The 20155-nt window shown below is 42.4% G+C and overlaps 2 protein-coding genes across 2 annotated transcripts; both read left to right on the top strand.

Annotated features, from left to right (window-relative positions):
* The first annotated feature begins 994 nt into the window (after nucleotides 1–994).
* Nucleotides 995–11958, top strand: yod1 (YOD1 deubiquitinase). Its single transcript, XM_086117441.1, has 3 exons — nucleotides 995–1074; nucleotides 3745–3957; nucleotides 7475–11958. The coding sequence occupies exons 2-3, from the start codon at nucleotides 3750–3752 to the stop codon at nucleotides 8164–8166; spliced, it is 900 nt and encodes a 299-aa protein (XP_085973567.1). The 5' UTR covers nucleotides 995–1074; nucleotides 3745–3749; the 3' UTR covers nucleotides 8167–11958.
* Nucleotides 11959–12475: 517 nt separating this feature from the next.
* Nucleotides 12476–18324, top strand: LOC147200994 (specifically androgen-regulated gene protein). The gene is made up of 4 exons (XM_086117999.1): nucleotides 12476–12674; nucleotides 15478–15605; nucleotides 15684–15882; nucleotides 16374–18324. The coding sequence occupies exons 2-4, from the start codon at nucleotides 15501–15503 to the stop codon at nucleotides 17450–17452; spliced, it is 1383 nt and encodes a 460-aa protein (XP_085974125.1). The 5' UTR covers nucleotides 12476–12674; nucleotides 15478–15500; the 3' UTR covers nucleotides 17453–18324.
* Nucleotides 18325–20155: the final 1831 nt, after the last annotated feature.

Genomic DNA, 20155 nt, shown 5'->3' on the forward strand with positions numbered 1-20155 from the left:
GTTTAAATTGTTGAATGCTTTCACGACAGTCACACGTTGAGAACTGAGCGAACAAAATTTCACGCAGCACTGATTGGACAAGCAATATGATCATCTGCAGCCAGTGATGGCCAGGCGGGCGTGTCATAACTAATTGACATATTGAGTCGAGTGTGTCTTAACCTACATGGCTGAGACCGCTGAGACTGATTCGAACCCAGGTTCAGAACCACTGCTTTAGTGGTACAGTATGTGGCAGAATCACTTGGTTAAAGTTCAAGAAGCAGTTTCAATCACATTTCTATTCTAATTGTGTTAAAGTGTTTTTGTTCTCACTGTGTTTTAACTGTCTTTGTTTCGATGTTTTACGCCATGTACTGGACAACACTTTGCATGCAGCAATGGTTTTTTTAAGTGCCTCTACAAATAAATTTGAGTCAATTGTGGCGTAAACGACACAAATTTTAATTGACTTATTATTTATCACTTTTACGTACAGTACAGCTTTTACACACAGATTTTTAAAAAATTTAATCGTTATTTAAGTAGATTTTTATGGTTCTTATTTTTATTTTATATTTGCAAGGCATAATCCTACAGTGACCGACTAATAATACTGTATTTGATGTTATGGTAATAGAACGTCCTAATTGTTTTTGGTGAACAGAGTCTTACACTGTACTTTAATGTTGTTTATGATAGTCGCACTTGGAGACGAAATGTTTTTTTCAGGTAGTGTTTGTGCAAAACATTGAGGAAGGACTGCTTAGAGTTCTTGTGATTATAGGTTTTGGGGGAAGGATAAAGTTCGAAAGGCATAGTTTCCCCTCATTATTATTACTATTATTGTTATTGATAGTAATAATTATATTTTTGTACATTTACTTCAACTTTGACTGCATGACGAAGCGTCTGAGGTTGTTTATTTAAAATGGGCATACGGGTTGCCAAATATCACCGCAAGAATATAATAGTGAGCTATTAGAGAACTTACGGTAGTGGCACGTCATGACGTCAAACGTACGTTTTTGACGTCCCGTCCCGCCCCGTAGTTGTGTGTGCATTGTTCGACGTGCTGGAAACGAGCAAATACAGGTAATAAAAATAATAATAATACAGCGGGCAGTTAAGTTGTCGTGGGTGTCATTAAAATGAGCTTGCTCATGTCGAGGACAGCATGAAACATGAACAGGATGAAAATGACCGCTTGGAGAGAAAATGTCTTCTGAACGCTAAGTTAATGGACAGGTTAGCATGCTAGCACAGGATAGCTTAGCTCGACACACATTCCCCACCTACTAGAAACTTAGGTTCGTATCAGTAATCATCATTATAATAATGGTAATTCGAAGAAGTTTATTTGACGCGTAAACGCAAGGTATGTGAAAATGCAAGTTGTCCTGCTAACATGTGAAAGCAACAGTATCGCGTCTGAACAAAAAGGCAGCAAAACAAAACAAAACAAAGCAATCTTGCTGTCAAGTCGTTTTTGTGTTTATGTATGCGCACGCGCGCTTTGTCATCGTCAGTTTGGTAAATAGTAGTGTCACAACTTTCTAAATTAAATAATAGTCTTTACGTACTTTTTAAACTTTGTGTTCTACGAAATCTTTATTTAAATCTTTTCCAGGGAAAAGGTGAAGAAAACTCGTACTTTTGTGTTTTGTGAGGGGAAAAGTTGTTTTTGAGAGAAGAAAGAAAACAATATTTTTCAGGGGGAAATATAATTAACAGAAGTCATATATTATAGAAAAGCCCTAAACCGAGAGTTTTTTTTCAGTATTTTTTTTATAAGTGTGGTATGTGCTTTCAAGGGGACACATTACACTTTTTCTACAAAAAAAGGATAATTCCAGCAATGTTTTGGCATATCTCGAAATGTTTATTTTTTGAGAAACTGTTTTTTTGGGAGGGGTGCATTGTTCAGAAAATATTGCATATTTTCAAGAAAAAAGTAATATATTTGAGGTGAAAAGGTTGTTTATTACTGCGATTGAGTGATGCAAAGACAAAGATGGCTGTCCGTAGGGCAAAAAAAACATGAATGTCCACAGACAGGTTATAATGTTAGCTTCGCTTGACACATTTTCCCCCACCACCCCACAGTTAATTGTCATAATTCGAATAAGTTTCTTCTTTCTCGTGTGACAAGATCGAAGTTGTTTTGCGAGCATGCAAAAAGGAAGCAAAACAAAGCTTTTGTTATCAGCAGATTAGTGGACAATAGTTGGGCTGAAACAGTCATATTACTCAAATAATTTGACTAAAAGAAAAGGTTGACACAAAACCTCTGCCTTCAGGCTTTGCAGGGATGCCCATTTGTTGTTGTATTGGTTGGTTTTGTTTCTTCTTTTCTCTTCAGCTGGTCCCGTTAGGATTTGTCACAGCGTCTTCTTCTTTTCCACCAAAGTCTATCTTCTCCGTCCTCCTCTTTAACACCAACTGCCCTCATATCTTCGCTCACTACATCCATCAACCCATCATGTTATTTCAACCCCTCTACTACCCACTGCATGGGAACCGCATCGCATTATGTGCTGCTGCAAAAAAGAAACTGGTAGAAATAACATGAACAACATGAATGCAGATTAAGATAAAAACATCAAATCATTGAACAATGTATCATGCCTGTGCTAATATTATTACTGACCACGAGCAACGGTCCAACCGCACGTCACATACGTACTGCTCAGAAAAAAGGTCAAACTAAATGACTTACCCAGCATTATATAATAATGAGGTGTTGTATCGCCCATAGACATAAAAATCATACCTAATATTCATTCACCCGACGAATCTTCTCCATTGGTTTGTTGTACCTAACACAAGCACAAAGTTCCATGTGCACATTGAAATGAAATCTAGGCAGTGATTTTTAGGTTATAATCCTTCTGTGTTCGCCATCTCCGACTCAGTGCTGGACATTGTAGTTCCCGTGTACATGTTAAGAATATTTGCACTCTGTAACCACAGGTTCAAATTTGAATTGTTAGAAGAACTGTCAAGAGCTGTACAAGACATTTTTAAGTACGGTGGCTTGAAAACAAAAAACGTTCCAATAAACCACTCTGGCCAAACCAAAGCCGTGTAAGGAATGGCTTCCGACATTGTGGAGCAAAAGTTTGGCGCTAAGTGACAGTAACCAGACCAATGTTTGTGTGTTTCAAGTGGCTCTTTTTATGTCATTTATGAGAAAATAAAATGGAATTTGTTTATAACCCCCACAAAAAAGATCCATATGCCCTATACTTTTAAAGAGAAGTTAATTATTTTAGAGAATGGAAAGTAATATTTGTGTATAAAAATATTTTTTGTCTTTGTTCATATGATAAAAATATTTTTGGGGGAACAAATGTTATTTCAGAGAAAAATAATGGTGTTTTTTTTATTCTTTATTTTTCTAAAACTTTAAACAAAAAAAGCATTCAAAAATAAGTATATTATGAGGGGACGAAAAGCTGTATCTTTTTCAGAAAGAAACCCTTACAGTATTTATTTTTCAAAGAGAAGCTGTACATCTTCAAGAAAAAAAAATCTGTCCAAGAAATAGTTGTATAATTTTTAAGGAAAATGTTGAATGTTTTTAGAAAAAAAAAACCTCTTAATGTTTCAAAAAAGGATAACATTGAGCAAAAAGTCATATTCTGGATTTGAAGACAAAAAAAGTCAAATAGGTGTGTCATGTTAGAAGAGCGTCATAAACTTTATGTCCAAACTGTCATTGTTGCTGTTGTCAAGCTTCCGTATTTTTGTCCCACCTGTCAGGCAGGATGTTGCGTCTTCGCTGTAAGACAAAAAACGGGAGTCACGTGATGCAAGGGTTGACTCACCAATCCTGCGTGCAAGAGTTAAAAAGCAAAGTCGAGGAGCTGACCGGCATCCCTTGCGAGGTGCAGAAAATCATGGTGGGCTACCCGCCTTCCAGCCTGGACCTGCGCAACGGGGACGCTCACCTCAAGGACTACCCCATCAAGTCTGGTATGACGCAAGCGTCACACAAATTGACCGCCACCTTGTCAATTTGCTTTGGAAATCACACGTTGCTTCTCAGACGGACGTGCGTGATGCTCATTGACTTTCAAGTCAATAAGCATGGCAAGGTTGCGTTATATATCACACTTCATAAACCAAGTAATGTGACTATGCTTCACATAATTAAAAGCTCATGATTTAAAAGCATTGACAAACAAAACAATAGTTAGAGATTTATAATCAAAGTAAAGGAGTAAAAAGTCACTTAGAAAACAACCCCCCCCCCCCCCCCCCCCCCAATTTTGCTGCTGTAGACTGCAAATTTCCTCAGTGTGGGACAAATAAAGGTTATCTTTAAAAAAAACTGAAGAGTGCAAGAAAAACATTTGGGAAAAGAATGAATGATTTTAAAAATGCTTGAAAAGACCTAGATCAGGGGTGGCCAACCCGCGGCTCGCGAGCCGCATGCGGCTCTTTGGCTGGTTCAATGCGGCTCCTGGGCTTTCACATGACAAGTGTCGAAAACGCCTCGGCGGTGAGGCTGCCATTCAAACAAGGGCGCTAAATACACAGAACTTACTACGTTAGCCTATCATACATACAGGGCAACCAGTCAGATGGCAACTGAATCGCCGCTCATGCGCAAACAACGGAGCTAAGCTAGTCAGGGAATTACCTCCGATTTTAAGGCAGGGGTGCCCAATACATCGATCGCAATCGACCGGTAGCTTGCGAACTGGTCCCAGGTCGACCGCGATGGGTGGGAGGAGGAAATGGCAGCGGGGGGAACATTTGTGTGTTTCGGTTTCGTTCATGTTCGGGCCGGCCGTTGCTCATCATGAGAAGTTGGTTGCTTCAAAAGTCGATCTTCGGGCAAAAAAAGTTGGCCCTATGTGGCAGGCTGACCCGAGTAACCGCTGTAGCTCGCATGCAGATAGTGCTTGCTTTGAGTGGCAACAACGGAATGCAAGCCAGATTTGAAGAGCATTGTTCCAAGAGAAGGAATGCCAGAAGTCCCTGCACTAAGTCGCTAAGCAACATGCATAGTAAGAGAAAAACGTTCTTATATTTTTGTTGTGGACTTGGTTGAACTGAGAGTTTGTGTGTGTGTGAGACAGTGCACACAATATTCCTTGTTGAAAATGACTGGCCTGTAGGAGTCAATTTCTGTCATTATCATGTTGGTGTGTGACATTTACAATAAATCTTAGCAGAGGTAGGTTTGTGTGTGTGCGTGCGCATGCGCGTGCGAGCGAGAGGAAGGGATGCGGTGATGCTTATGTGTGCCAATGTGCATGACGTGGCTCTTAGCAGTAACAGTAAAAAATTGGCTCTTAGTCTCTGACTGGTCGGCCACCCCTGACCTCGATCATAAGTATGGAGGGGGAAAAAGCAGTTTTTAACCCGGATTTAAAAGCGTTTACACTTGGAGCTGACTTCACTTCTCTTGGCAGCTTAATGCCATTTCTATGCGGCACAACAGCTAAATGCTGTTTCACCATGTTTGATTGGAACTTTGGTCTCCACTAATTGACCCGAGTCTGCGGACCTCAGAACCCTACTTGGTTTATATTCATGAGCATTTCTTTAATATATTACGACCTCAACCATTCAGTGATTTATGGACAAGTAGCAGAACTTTAAAATCTGTTCTATTGCTGACTGGGAGCTAGTATAAAACCGTTGTTGTGGTGAGAACCTATAGACCATTACAATAATTAAGTCTACCAGAGATAAAAGTATGTACCGCAGTCTGATTGGGATCACATATTCCCGCAGTCTGAACACAGCCATTGACACATCGAACAACTGAACGGTGGGTCAACTCAAATGCAAATAGCCACCATGTATGTGCAGTATGTTCTATATCAAGCAAGCACATTGTAAACACACGTTGTACCTGCTGCTAATCTGAACTGGGTTTCCAAATACCACTGTTATTGTTTGTACGCAACAGGTTACAGCCAGTCACTGTAGCGTAGGGGTGGCCAACCAGTCAGAAACGAAGAGCCAATTTTTTTACTGTGTTACGGTAAAGAGCCTCATCATGCCCTTCCTCGCGCACACACATACGCGCACGCACATACACACATACGCGCACGCACACACACACACACACACTCACGCGGGTGCCCACTAGTGCACTCGCGTGCGCACATATGCACGCACACTACGATGAGCAACAGTCGGAACGGGCCGAAAATGAACGAATGCTAAAGGTACAAACAAACAAATCTTTTTTTTTCCCCACCCATTTCCTCTTCCCACCCCTTGCGGTCGACTTGGGACCAGTTCGCTGGCTCCTGGTCGATTTTGATCGACGTATTCGGCACCCCTGCCTTAAAATCAAAAGTAATTCGCTGACTAGCTTAGCGCCGTTGTTTGCTCGTGAGCGGTGATGCAGTCATCTGATTGGTTGCCCTTGATGTCAATCAAGTAACGGGATTGATGATAGGCTGACGTAGTAAGTTCTGTGAATTTAGCGCCTTGTTTGAATGGCATTGCCACTGCCGAGGCGTTTTCGACGCTTGTCGTGTGAAAGCCCGAGAGCCGCATTGAACCAGCCAAAGAGCCGCATGCGGCTCGCAAGCTGTGGGTTGGCCACCCCTGCTGTAGCGTATGCTTATTTACACTCATGTGTGAATTTATTTTCATCAAGTTTTCAAAAACAAAGCTGTCTAGTGAAAGAAAAAAATTAACAGCTTATCAATTGCAGTTCATAAATTTGACATGAAGACTGGTCAAAAATAACCCTGTGAGAAATTCAGAGTTAATCACAAAAAACATGAATCGAAATAAATCTGCACACAGTTCATCAGTGGATGCAAAGATGTGCAAAGCTATCATAGTTATTTATTATTGATTTATTGTGTATGTATATATTTGCAATAGAATTGGTTAAAAAAGAATCAATGATTTTTCTGATTTTGGCCTGGCCGGTGGTCCTCTTTGAAAGAAGGGCGTTCTCACTTCGTTTTTCTTTTCAATGCAAAATCTGAATTTGGACTCATTACTAGCGATGTGAACCCGCTTATTTCGAGCCGTGGTTTTCAATAAAAGGCATTTTTTTTCCAAGGGTAAAAAGTCAAACTTTCTTTTAAAGAAAATACTGTGAATTTAAAAAAATGTATATCAAATATTCTCTTGAACAATTATCCTCAAATTTTTGTTTCGATTGCTGTATTTCATTTGAAATTCATTGAAGAAGCGATAGTCGGCTTTTTCCTGTCTGCAGGATTTGTGTGGCACAATTGACACGTGCCTTCCCTGACCCTGGGGAAAAAAAATATCAAACATATTTTTAGATGCACTTATGTACAGTACATTTTAAAGTGGTCATTGTGATGTTACTTGGTGAGTTAAGTTTTGGGGGGGGGGTTTTGGGGGGGGGGTTGTAAGATGGTACTCTGTGTAAAAATTTGGTAACCCCTATTCTGGAAATAAGGGATATTTATAAAGGGGAAAAAAAGGTGCTGTGGAGGTTCCACCACCGTAGTAATGTGGTGTGGTCATTCCCCCACAGGTGACACGCTTATTGTGGAGGAGGATAAAAACAAGGCCAAGCTGGGCACCCATCCCATCGTCACCAAAACGCCTCGCCTGAACGCTTTACCAACACTGGCGCGCCGCGTGGTGCCGGCCGACAACTCGTGCCTGTTCACCAGCGTCAACTTCGTGGTGGAGGGCGGCGTGTACGACCCGGCGTGCGCCCCGGAGATGCGCGGCCTCATCGCCCAGATCGTTTCCAGTGACCCGGCAGCGTACTCTGAGGCTGTTCTGGGCAAGAGCAACGAGGACTACTGTGCCTGGATCCGGCGCGACGACACATGGGGGGGCGCCATCGAAGTGTCCATCCTGTCCAAGTTTTACCAGTACGAGATTTGCGTGGTGGATACACAGACGGTGCGCGTGGATCGCTTTGGGGAGGATGCCGGCTACCGCAAGCGCGTGCTTCTCATCTACGACGGCATCCATTATGACCCGCTACAGAGGGAGGTGCCCGGCGCGCCCCCCCAGACCATCTTCTCCACCGGCGATGACATCATCCTGGCGCAGGCCCTGGAGCTGGCCGACGAGGCTCGCCGCAAGCGCCAATTCACGGACGTCAATCGCTTCGCACTGCGGTGCATGGTCTGCCAGACGGGCCTGGTAGGACAGAAGGAGGCCCGCGAGCATGCCAAGGAGACGGGCCACACCAATTTTGGCGAAGTCTGAAACATTTACTTGCTTCTATTTGTGTGCCACCCCTCCACGTTATGTGGCCGTCCGTCTACCTCGGCGTTTCCCGACCTTTACTGAACCAAGTTGCGTATTTTAAAGAAAACTAAATTATCTCATGGCACACCACCAAACAGAAATAGCAAAAAGTATGTATTAGAGCTGAACAATTTTGAAAATCATTTAATTGCTATTTCATTAGTGATGATTTTTTTCAAGGTCAGGTTTTATTATCCAAAAATGCTTTTGGTCTTATATGCTAAAATAAGGGTAAGTGTAGCCCAAATGAATAAGACACACATCTTCATCCACTTCAGTTAAAGTTCACTCCGACAACTTCACAATTCTGCCAAATAAGTGTGGCAAAAACATAAATCAGAAAGTCATATTTGATTACAACAATAATGCAAACAAATCTGTTGTCTTATAAGATAAGACAAGAAAAGAAATCCTTTGTCTCACAATGGAGCAATTCCCAATTACTGCAGCAAAATTATGAAAGTGACAAGTAGAAGAACAAAAGTGCGTGTGTGTGTGTATATACAGTATATATATATATATATATATATATCACGCCAAATGTTCATGTTTCACAAAACAGTAACTTGAACTGCCTGGTGTGAATTAAAAATTGCATTCTCTTACATTGCATTATTAGTTGGAATTTGATTAATTGTTCAGCCCTAGTATGTATGGTGTGTCCCCCACCGACGCATTTGCAATTTCACTTATTTGCCGACTTTTGTTTTTACTTTTGGGGCGGGGCAAAATATTCTCCGATTCACATTTTTGTGCTCTTTCCGAAACACCATGAAGATGGCACCAAGCCCTGTCTAAAAGAAAAGTACTGCTTTGGCGCCATCTTGTGGCATCAAAAGGCAATCAAGTCTCTTGGTTGGGGGGGGTGGATTACTAGCATTATTCTGTTGTATGAATGGCGTTTCACACATGCAGGTTAATTGAACACCATCAGAAGAGCATTTAATTGTTCTGTCTGTCACAATACATCACTGGCATAGATAGATCAACAAAGGTAAATTATTTGTTGTAAATCATTTCCAAACCAAGTAAGTGAAATTGCCGCGGCTCAGTCGTTTGGTATCACTGGTCTACCACAGTGACATCCACAACATTTAACTGGCCACCCAGCACTGGTAATGCCATTATTCTCCGGATCGGCCTCGACCGGTCAAAATTTAATCCACATTTGTCAACATTTTAGAAAACACCTCTGCCTACAGACTATATCTGCCTTCAACATACTATCTGCCCATTTTCATCTCGCTGTCGTTGTGTTGAAACATTGCAAAACCAAAACAATCACTTTTCAGGAAACCACAAACAGTTGGTTTGTTGAGCCATGAAAGGTGAAGTCAACCCCCCCACCCCTAAAATATTTTCACAGCGTGCCTTCACTAGTCTAAACACAGCATCCCGGTTAATATTGTGCTTGTGTAATATGTATTAAGCAGCAAAACTCACTCATTTCGGAAGGTGGCCATTTTGTCACTTTTTGCCAACTGAAAATCACATTGCAGTTGCTCATGCCTCAGTCATGGCTAAGCTACAGAAAACAGGTGGGCCGTGATTGGTCGTTAACTCATCCCTGAGCGACTGTCATCAGGTTGCAAAATGGCCGCCCCGTCAGATGGACAAAAACGGTTGGATTTTACTGTTCAAATCATATTGCACAGATGCTAGACCAGTGGGGTTGCAGAGAACACAGTCCCCCGAAGGAAAATGGTTTGGTTGACTTCCCCTTGAATTGCATCGCCAAAGATTGCAAGCCAATTCTTGACGCTCAGTAATTTGGCAAAGTAACAAACTTAGGGATTTATTTTAAAGGGATGGACTGTGTACATTTTGGACAAAAACACATGAGGTCATTTCTGCAAATGGTGCAGAGAGGAGTTGTGCTATTTTGTCCGGTAGTCAGTTAATACTGATCATACGCAGAAGATGATGCTAGCGCGATAAATTTGGTCAGAATGTCAGAACAGAAATGAACCAAGTTGGCAGCACGACGAATGGTAACACTCTCTCGTACTTTTGTTTTGATCATTTCCCTTTGTCTTTGCTGACCATGGTTTACTCCGCTTAAAATGGTCTAGATTTGTGGGGGGAAGTAAAATTGACCAAATTTGAAAGTTTAGCAGGCAACGTCAATCTAGAGTTTTGTTTTAAACTAAAATGAGAAAATGTTTCTGTTTTTATTTAAAATAAGATAATCTAATTTAACATGAAGCGTTAACATCTCAGGTCAGAATTTCTCACGTGTATTCAATGAAACGCATGCAACTTCTCATTTTGTCAACTCAAATAGGTTCCGCACTTGCTGACTTTTAAATTGAGAGGGACCCCACACACACAAGAAAAACATGTGTGCTTAGTAAATACGTAGGAAATTTGCTCAGATTTGTACAGATTGTCTTTGTGTGCCCTTGTAAAACAATTTTGCTTTTTGTTCAACATATGTGGAGGTACAGTAGTGTTTTCTTTAATCGGACATCATGCTGAGTATGTTCCTAGTGGGGGAAAATGGTTCTCCAACTTTGCCTCGTTTTAGCTATGACCCTCTTAAATGTTAGACTCGTTTATTTCTCAGCTGTGTTTAGGTCTTGGTGGAGGTCTTCGGTTACACGCACACGCACACACACACACACATACACGACTGAAAACTACGTGAACGCAAGACACGTAGCGACGGAACTGGTCAAATTGTTACGTGACACTGACTTTCAAATTCTCGTTTGAAAATAATAGGAAACAGTATTGACTTCAAACTTGGAATTGCAAAAACTAACATTTTAACATGCCTATTTTTTTATGCAAGACAAAAATGAAAGTCAGTCCTCGTCTTTTGAGGATTCCCATCAAAGTCCTTTCCTGTGTGGCACTTTGAGTTCAATTTCTTGTGTCGTGCCTGTCGAGGGATGATGAATCTTCATCATCCCCCAAAAGAATAATTGTAAGAAAAAGGAAAAATACAGGTGCGCGTCAAAAAAAAAAAAATAATATGAAAAAGTTGATTTAGTTCAGTAATGCTATTTAAAATGTGAAACGTGTGTAATGCAAACATTCATTCCACACTAAATGACACATTTCAAGTGTTAATTCATTTAAATTTTGACGCTTATATCTGAAAATTAATATAACGAGCACCTGTATCTTTAGATGCTCACTAAGATGGAGACTTGTTTCATGATAGTTTGACTTTCGAGGCTTTTTGGTTTAGATTTATTATAATGGGGAGGGCGTTTGGAACCCCGTTAAGTGTTCAACTTGGCGTTCTGTGATGCCCCCCCCCCTCCCCCCAGACCGCCGGGGGCAGTGCTGAGATCACGGAATATTTGGCGTTTCATTGTTGATTTTTCTTGATTTGATTTTCCTGAGATGCTAAAACTTGAAGTGAATTTTTCGTTTCGGTTTGTGTGCTTATTTCATTTCAAGGAGATGGCAAATAATGGTGCTGTCAACAAAAGAGACTTAATTTTTCTGTTCACTAAATTGTAATTTTTGTTGTGAATTTGAATAATGTGAAAATGTTGACACCTGTTTCAAGTTTTATGAGGAGAATGTCGCTCAGTACCAGGTTGCTGCCAAAAAGTCATGTCAGGATTTTCTTGTTTTAATGTGAACTGCTACGATTTTTGTTGTCATTTTTCACCTTGCCATTTCTCAAGTTCTCATCACTACTCTTCCATGAATGTTGCACACCAAACATTACATTACTGGATTTACTTGACTTTTTCTGCAGTGTTGTGTCACAAGTAAAAGCTACAGACAGTCTTGTTGTGTTTGTGTTATTTGAAAAAAAGGATTTTGAAGTAGAGTTAGGGTTTCAGGGGAGGTTTTTAAGTATTGTTTCAAAGTGCCTCAACCTTGCTGTACTGCTCGAACAGCTTCAACAACCGGCGACATAAAAAAAACAATCTAAATACAATACATGCTGATTTATATAGAATACTGTCACGCCATCGTACGTGGTTGAAGGACTTTATAATTAAAACACAATGGACTGCACATGCATTCATTTGACAGCACTTTCGGCCGGGCACAACTCAGGCATGGTCACTGCAAACGCTGTCTGGTAAAAGTGAACATTCAAGTTGACATGTCCTGAGATGTTCCTCTGTATGACATCACAGCCACACTCATAATAAAGCAAACAAAGCGCAACGTTTAAATTTGCACGCTTATTTATGAAGATTCCTACAAAGCATGCTGCATTGTCGCACATATTTAACGACAGATAATTCCGATTCCAATAATTTTCCGTTCTAATTTTGCAGTCAATTCAGCTCTGGAGTTGTGGAGGGAGCGAGTCAGTGCACTTGTAGTAGTAGGTCTTTATGTCAGCTTATTGCCATGACAACGTCTTTATGCCTCGCTCTGATTGGTTGACAGTTTAGCTGTTCCGCAGGTAAGCACCAAGAGCGAGCTGAGGAACACTTTCGCCACATACAACGGAGCAAACGAGAGCATGGAGCACAAACGATTTACAGGTACGATATTTATGATCAACGACAGACGTAAAACATTCCCATGTGCGTTATAACTCTTCTTTTGTAACAGTCTCTTCACCGATGACGTGTGTAAAATCGTTTGGGTTTTCAATATCAGGAGTATTAATTATACTAAACGACAATTACGTAGCCTTCTACGGTATATTTCCATTTGTTAATATTGTCCTTGAGTATTGAAATAGGTCATTCCTTTTTAGTTTAATCCGCCCTTATAATCGTATTGTGGACACACTTAGCGGCCACAGCATTAGATGCAAACCTTTACGAAGAACGCCAGTTAGAATTGTCTGGCTTTTGTTGGGGTTTTGACATTTGTTTTTCATATATTTATTTTAGTCATAGTAACCAAACATAGAAAGACCCCTGCGCCCGTGATCTAAAAAATAAGCCACACACGTCAATTTAAAAAAAAAACTGAGCAGTTGTCTGATAAATTTTTATCCTCTGGTGTGGAATGTGTGAAGAATGTTTGAGGCCATTCATTTATCCACTGTTGCTGCTGAAACGATGCAAATGTGACTAAAAGGTTATTGAATGTAACCTAAATTTGAGCATGGCAGGCAATCAGATGACAATCACATCATCGGCTGTGTCTAAAAGATTATACTGAGTGATTATCCTGTGATGTGTTTTGAGTGGCTTTTTCTCCCCTATCTACTCAAAACAAAGAAAGGAGCCAACAATCACAAAGTGGGCCGCACTTTTACTGATAATCGTAAATAAAGACCTGGGTCAGTCCTTATCTTGTGTAATTCATCCAGACTATGAATGTCATAATTCATCTGGAAGCCACATTTATTTGCATAAACTGTGCATGTTTTAACTTATCTTACGTCCACATCCTGACAGCTGGCTGTCGCTTAGCGTGAACAATAAAGTGCACTCTTTTCTATCCCAAGAGCTGAAAAGCAGCCAAAACTAGCGAGTACAAATCATCTTGAGTGCTCCAGTCTGCTTGAATTGTCAAATGGATTTAGTCGTAATATAATACACGCGCTGAAAATAGCTAGTGATGGATGAGACATTGTGATTTCCTAGTAATGTGGGAGGTCATTTGAAAATGTAAACATCGACAGAGATTTGAACAAATAAGTGTTGCATATTGATATTTAACCATTAACGCATCTATTTTCCAAACCTCTTATCCTCAGGAGGGTCACGGTGATATTTATCGGATTCCTAATCATTGTGGGAAATCAGTAACACAATCAATGTTTTCAAATACAGTCCCCTCCCAAAGTTTTTGGATGGCGAGGTCAATCCCTTGTTTTTGTTGAATACGGAAGACATTCGGGTTTCAGATCAAAAGATGAAGATGAGACAAAAATTCAGAAGTCCAGCTTTTCTTTCACGCGGTTGACATCAAGATGTGTGAAAGAACTCGGGACAGAGCAGTTTTTTGTTTGGAGCCATCCACTTTTCAAGTGAGCAAAAGTTATGAAATGAACTTGAAATGATTGTCATTTAATATTTGGTGGCGTATGACTCTTACCTTACTTATAACAACTGCATTCAGCCAACGACCCATTGACCTCACCAGACTGTTGCATTCTTTATTTGAAATGTTTTTCCAGGCCTTTACTGCAGCCCCTTTCAGTTCTTGTTTGTTTCTGTGAATTTGTCCCTTCAGTCTCTCTTCAGGAGGTGAAATGCATTCTCTGTTGGGTTAAGCTCTGGTGATTGACTTGGCCAGTTGTGGCTCATCTCTGTATTTCTTTGCAAAATCCAGCCCGGCCTTCCAATTATAGATGCTAATACAGTTAAACTCCTCTACAACGAAATCATGTTTGCAGCAAGAAATCTTTCACAACAGGGGGTTTTTCAATGTACCAAATTTGATCTCAGATGTAAACACCCACACACACAAACGTATGTGTACTCTTTATTTTTATTCCAATAGTGCATAAGTATGAGCATACACTTATTTGACACTTCATATAGTCAGTGTAGAAAGAAAAAAAGGGAAAGAAATGGCGAAATTTACAATCAGCATTCACTTTCACTTACATCAATTTCTTGGATAATGTCTTTTATTTTGCTTCCTCCGTCTTTTATTTTGATCACTTTTACCCTCTCTTCCAGCGTCAGAGCTCTTCTTGTCTTAGCTGCTTGACATCCAAAGGTCCATTTTGTGGCCATTTTAGCAATGCAACGTTCTTGCTGCGTCTGAAACTAACAAAAACAAATACTTTCTGGACTACTGCGCATGTGTAAACCAGTGAGGTGGTTGCTGTTGCCGTTTCTGAAAGAAGCAGTAGAGGTCACTGTTGGATTAGACTTTGTTGTAGTGAATCTCGTTGCGAGGCAAGAGCAGAGAAAAACATTTCGTATAACGCAACAGGGTTTTTTTTCGTTGTATGGGGGGCAGGAAAGTGGGAATGGTGTTAATGCATGAAGATTTTTTTTCCACACTAGGGGGCATTTTTGCCCATGTAGATTTCGTTGTAGAGGGGTTTCACTGTAAGTGGTTTGCATTTTGTAGTATGGCATGTATATTTCTTCCCTCCAAGTCTTCGAACAGTGGATGGTGATCCCTTCGCACCCTAGCCTGTGGAGGTTGCTGCTGACTGTTGCCTTTGGGTGTTTTTTTTCTCAGTTCTCACCATGTTTTCGTCATCGACTGCGGTTCATCCCCTTGGCCGACCTGTTTGATGCGTGTTGCTTAGCACACCCGTAGTTTCTTTCTTTTCCAGGACTTTGTTGTATTGACTCTCGCCTTCAAAGACGTTGGTGGCCGCTGATTTTTAAACCAATCTTAACCGGAAATGTTTTTGTGATGCAGAGTGACACTGCCATTTGGATAAAATGCCAAAGAGTGACACCTGGCCAGGTGGGACTGGACTGGATATGTTGGCCGGAGTGGACAACGCGGGAAGCTGTGACAGCATTGTCAGCGGACATTCCGTTTTCGTGAGTCTCCTGGTCTCAAAATCTTCAAAGCTGGAAAAACAGGACTGTTCTAAGTGGGGATATTCTTTTGCATTACAGAGTGATGATAGTCTGGGCCACTTGTCTGCTGAGGAGAAAGCCTGCCTCATGTTTTTGGAGGAGACCATTGAGTCCTTAGACACAGAGGATGACGGCGGACTGTCCGACAACAAAGCGGACCTCCTGCCGGGAGGCCCTGCCAGTCTCGCCTCCAGACTGGCGGACCTGTCAGCCTCCATGAGGAAAACCAAGCTCAACGGTGAGCTCATCTTCCCGGCAACAGTTGCCATTTAGCTGCGATGAACTCAACAAAATACCGCTACTAGCACAGCAGTGGCGTGCGGTGAGGTTCATGGTTGGTGAGGCACTCACTCCTTTAGTGTCACATTTACAAATATATAAAGCAAAAAGGGTAGCTTATTCAATTGGCTAAACATTATATTTGCAACATGCAGTTATACGGCAAGCAGCACGAGCCAGTTGCATGTATCAACCCAGTTTGTGGTGATTGCGCAATGCAATGCGCATTCAGAGGTGAGGCTCTGCCTCACCTGCCTCCACTGACCGCACGTCCCTGTAGCACAGCCATTGCATATTTGATTACGAAGCCCATCTCTTGAGGTTGTTGGTCGGGAAACGTGTCTGTTTTGTCATCGTTTCTGCCTGACCGTCAAGGGAGAGAGAGAGTCAACTTGGGGTTTATTTTCCCCGTCTGTCTGTCTTTTCTAACAAACATCTTATGTCCCGCAGGTCTGCAAAAGCACAGCTCTATGGAAACCATCAGGGAAAAAGTCGAGAACAAACCCATACAGAACTACCTTGTGCCAACACCTTACGTTTTGGCGAGCAGCTCAAATTGTTCTGAACCAAAAGTCAAAGCTGGCATTCGGCTAAACCAAAAGAAGTCGCTTTCATTCGGCAACAGTTGCAGCCAGAAGCCCGCCGGCGTTCACGTACCTTCCGATGGCAATGTCACGACACCTCCTGCAATCAAATCCAAAGACAACCTGGTGAAGACAGGCGAAAGGGGACCTTTATCCTATGATGCGCTTGTTTACCTGCGGAGGAGCGCCTCCACAAAGAAAACACCTTTATGTCCCACAGTCGATCACACCATAGACTTGGTCCGACGTCCTCCAGTCATCATAGAAAGTTCAAACACCGCCAACGTCGGAAGGTTCGACAAAGCCATCTTCGAAGCCGGCAGCTTTACGACAGGCCCGCTACCCGTTGCTCCAAAACCCAAAAGGATTCCTTCAAATATCTCCGTGAAGACGGAAAAGGAAGCGGCCCCTGCCTCAAGCTCATCCCACGGTCTGAAGAACGCAACAGATCCTAAAGTGGTCAGACAGGAAGCTTTGCTGAAGCTCGGCCTCCTCAAAGACCCACAGTCGGAAACTGCTCGACTGGCCCGGCCGCAGCTCCCGAAGTCTTATTTGTCTGCGGACGACGGATTTTCCAAAACTCCCTCAAACGTGGGCCCATTGAGAAGCCCCTCTTTTTGCCACGCTCCAGGGGCCCCTGCGCCCAGGAGCAAGGAGCTGCAGAGTAGTGCTAGCTTCCACCACTCCTCCAGGAGAAGCGACCGATCGGCCACGTCGCTCCCTCATCCCGGCAAACCCAACAGATTAACCACTACCCTGCTGAACCACAAACATGAGATGAATCATCCTGAACCGAAACTCAAAACGGTCCTCGAGGACGAGCCGGCCGCCCCCAAAGCCTCAAGTTCGGTGGCGTACACGGTGATGATGGTGCCCGGAATGGGCGCAGACAGAAAAGAGGCTCTCAGGAAATTGGGACTGCTCAGAGATGAACCGCACAAGTAAGCAGAGCAGCGGACGGGAAGGATGAAGAGGAAGAACTTACAAGGAGAAGCTCTTTCCATGCTAGGTATTCTTACGCAGTTTTTGTTTTTTTGTTGTTGTTTTTTTTTTCCCAACAGTGTCCTGTGTCGCGTTGCGGCTCAATTAGCATTGACTGTTTGTCAGCAGAGCACTTAGGCTCCAAGGGAATGTTTTACGGGACTCTGGATCCCTGCCTGTGCCTCAAATTGGACATCGGCTCAAGTAAAGGTGACAGCTTCTGATTTCAGTACTTCTGTTATCGTCTTAAGTTGGGTGCACACATTCTGATTTTTAACATCTTAGCCATTTTCTTTTTTTTAATATGAACGACCCTATAAATATTGAACACATGTAGCATTCAAGAATTCGGCTCTGACCATGTTTTCCAAACAGATCAGTGAGGAAAAACAAATCCAAACAATACCTCACAGCAATCATTCATCATCAATTTTTCAGAGACATCCAAAAATCGGGCTTTTTCTTTGATTGCAAGGGAGGGATAATGCTCAGATTTTGGACTAATTGCCGATATGTGTCTTTCAGACTGAAAAATAGAAATGACCATTTCTACCTTGTCTTTTTCACACACGGACAAGAAAAATAAAATGTTTGACTGCACGTCCTGAGTAGTGGTTGACTTACAGGGCAGCTATGTGGTCGTACTACTCGTCTTACTCCAGAGTCGTGCTTCTCTTGCATTATCAGATTAGCCAGAGCATGGCACGCCTGTTGACTTAAGAGACGGACGGTCCTTTCTCTCTGCCCGCTCTTTCCCCTTTCGCGTGTTTGACTTTTAATTCCTTCCCTGTGTGGTTATGCAAGGCCTCAATGGCCAATTGTTCCCTTTTTGCGGGTGGCGCGATCACTGGCAGAGGCGCAAGGCTCGGCCAATGGAGGTTGGAAAGTGTGTGTGTGGGGGGGGGGGGGGGGGGTTATCTGTGGCTTATATTTCCACGGCGAATTAGGGGTGTCAAATTCTGATACTTGACACGTCTTCTCTCACTGCCAACTCATATTCTACAATGGAGGATGAAATCAGGCCAAATTGTGAAACGTGAGATACCACCTGACAGGTTGTGGGCAATGTTTCTCCAGTTAACTTGAAAAAGTAATTTTGTTATTTTACTGATTACTTGATTTTGAGTTAGATTACCAGTTAATGTATTGCTCACATAAGATTGACACCCGTGTTGGCCAATACTTAAGAAAAGCATTTTTTTTTTTACTTCATTCAGGTTTATTTATTTGTTTTCTAATAATGTATGTTGATAAATATGGAGACCTCATACAGTTCAACAGCCTTGTGGGTCTTTCTCTTAAATGTGTTGTGATCCGTATGTGAGATTTTTTTTCTTCATCAATTTCTTTGGACATGAAGTCAAAATAGTGACTGGACTTCTCAAATGGTCGCCACTGTACTGCACTTGGTGAACAAAGCTCACCAAAAATTGTAATAATCAGGGTGGCAGGGGGTGGCCACACAATGCAACCCAGGGCCCTCCGACTAAATGGGTGGGGGGGGGCATGATTTTCATCCATCCATCCATTTTCTGATTGTTTTATCCTCACAAGAGTTGCGGGCATGCTGGAGCCTATCCCTCCTGTCTTCGGGCAGTATAGGCGGGGGACACCCTGAACCGGTTGCCAGCCAATCGCAGGGCACACATCAGAGGCGATTGCTCTAAGAGTGCAAGAGAAGCTCAGCTTCCCCTAAAATGTCAAAAAGTAAGTGATCAAACATAAGTGTGTACGCACAATTGTGTGGACATGTCATTGACTAAATATGCGCTACAACACGCTCAACTTTTGTTCCGAATCAGCTTATTACTGGTTACGACGCAACTCTCTTCTCATTCATTCCCGCAGCTTCACACTGTGTGGACGCTGAGCGTCGACTGCGCGGACGCTGGGCGTCTAGAGAGTTCAGTGTAGGTTGTCCCAATGCATTGAAACGAGACGAGTCATTGGATAAATGCTGGTTTTGTCCCGCCCATCGGATGCTAGCATCTCTGGGAGTCTATGGACAGTGGGCGTTTATCGGCTAACCCGGACGCTCAGCTTTTCTGCATGATTATTGGATGATCTGTCTGAGGCTGAATCTCTTTTTGATTGACAGCAAAATGAGCCAATCACCAATCTTATGGTGAAGGCATCCTTGTCATTTTTTGAAAAGGAACGGAGAGTAGAATTCACGAATAAATAAACGGACACATTTTATGATGTAGGCCGAAATCGAGCTTCCCCTCCTTGGCAGACCAGCATCCGCCACCGGCACACATAGACAAACAACCATTCGCACTTATGCTCACACCTCGGGACAATTTAGAGCATAGGTGTCAAACTCAGGTCCTGGAGGGCGGCTGTCCTTCATGTTTTCCAAGTCTCTCTGTTGCAACACACCTGATTCAAATGAACAGGTTCAATATCAGGCTTCCGCAGACCTTGCTGATGATCTGATCATTTGAATCAGGTGTGTTGCAACAGGGAGACTTTGAAAACATGCAGGACAGCAGCCCTCCAGTTGCATGTTTTTGGAATGTGGGAGGAAATCGGAATACCCGGAGAAAACCCACATAGGCATGGGGAGAACATGCAAACTCCACATAGGAAGGCCGGAGCCGGGATCGAACCCACGACCTCGCACTGCGAGGTCGATGTGCTAACCACTCAGGCCGCCCACATGAT

The sequence above is a fragment of the Hippocampus guttulatus genome, chromosome 8 (assembly GCF_054856545.1).
Source record: "Hippocampus guttulatus isolate MCC_2025c chromosome 8, RoL_Hgut_1.0, whole genome shotgun sequence".
NCBI lineage: Eukaryota > Metazoa > Chordata > Actinopteri > Syngnathiformes > Syngnathidae > Hippocampus > Hippocampus guttulatus.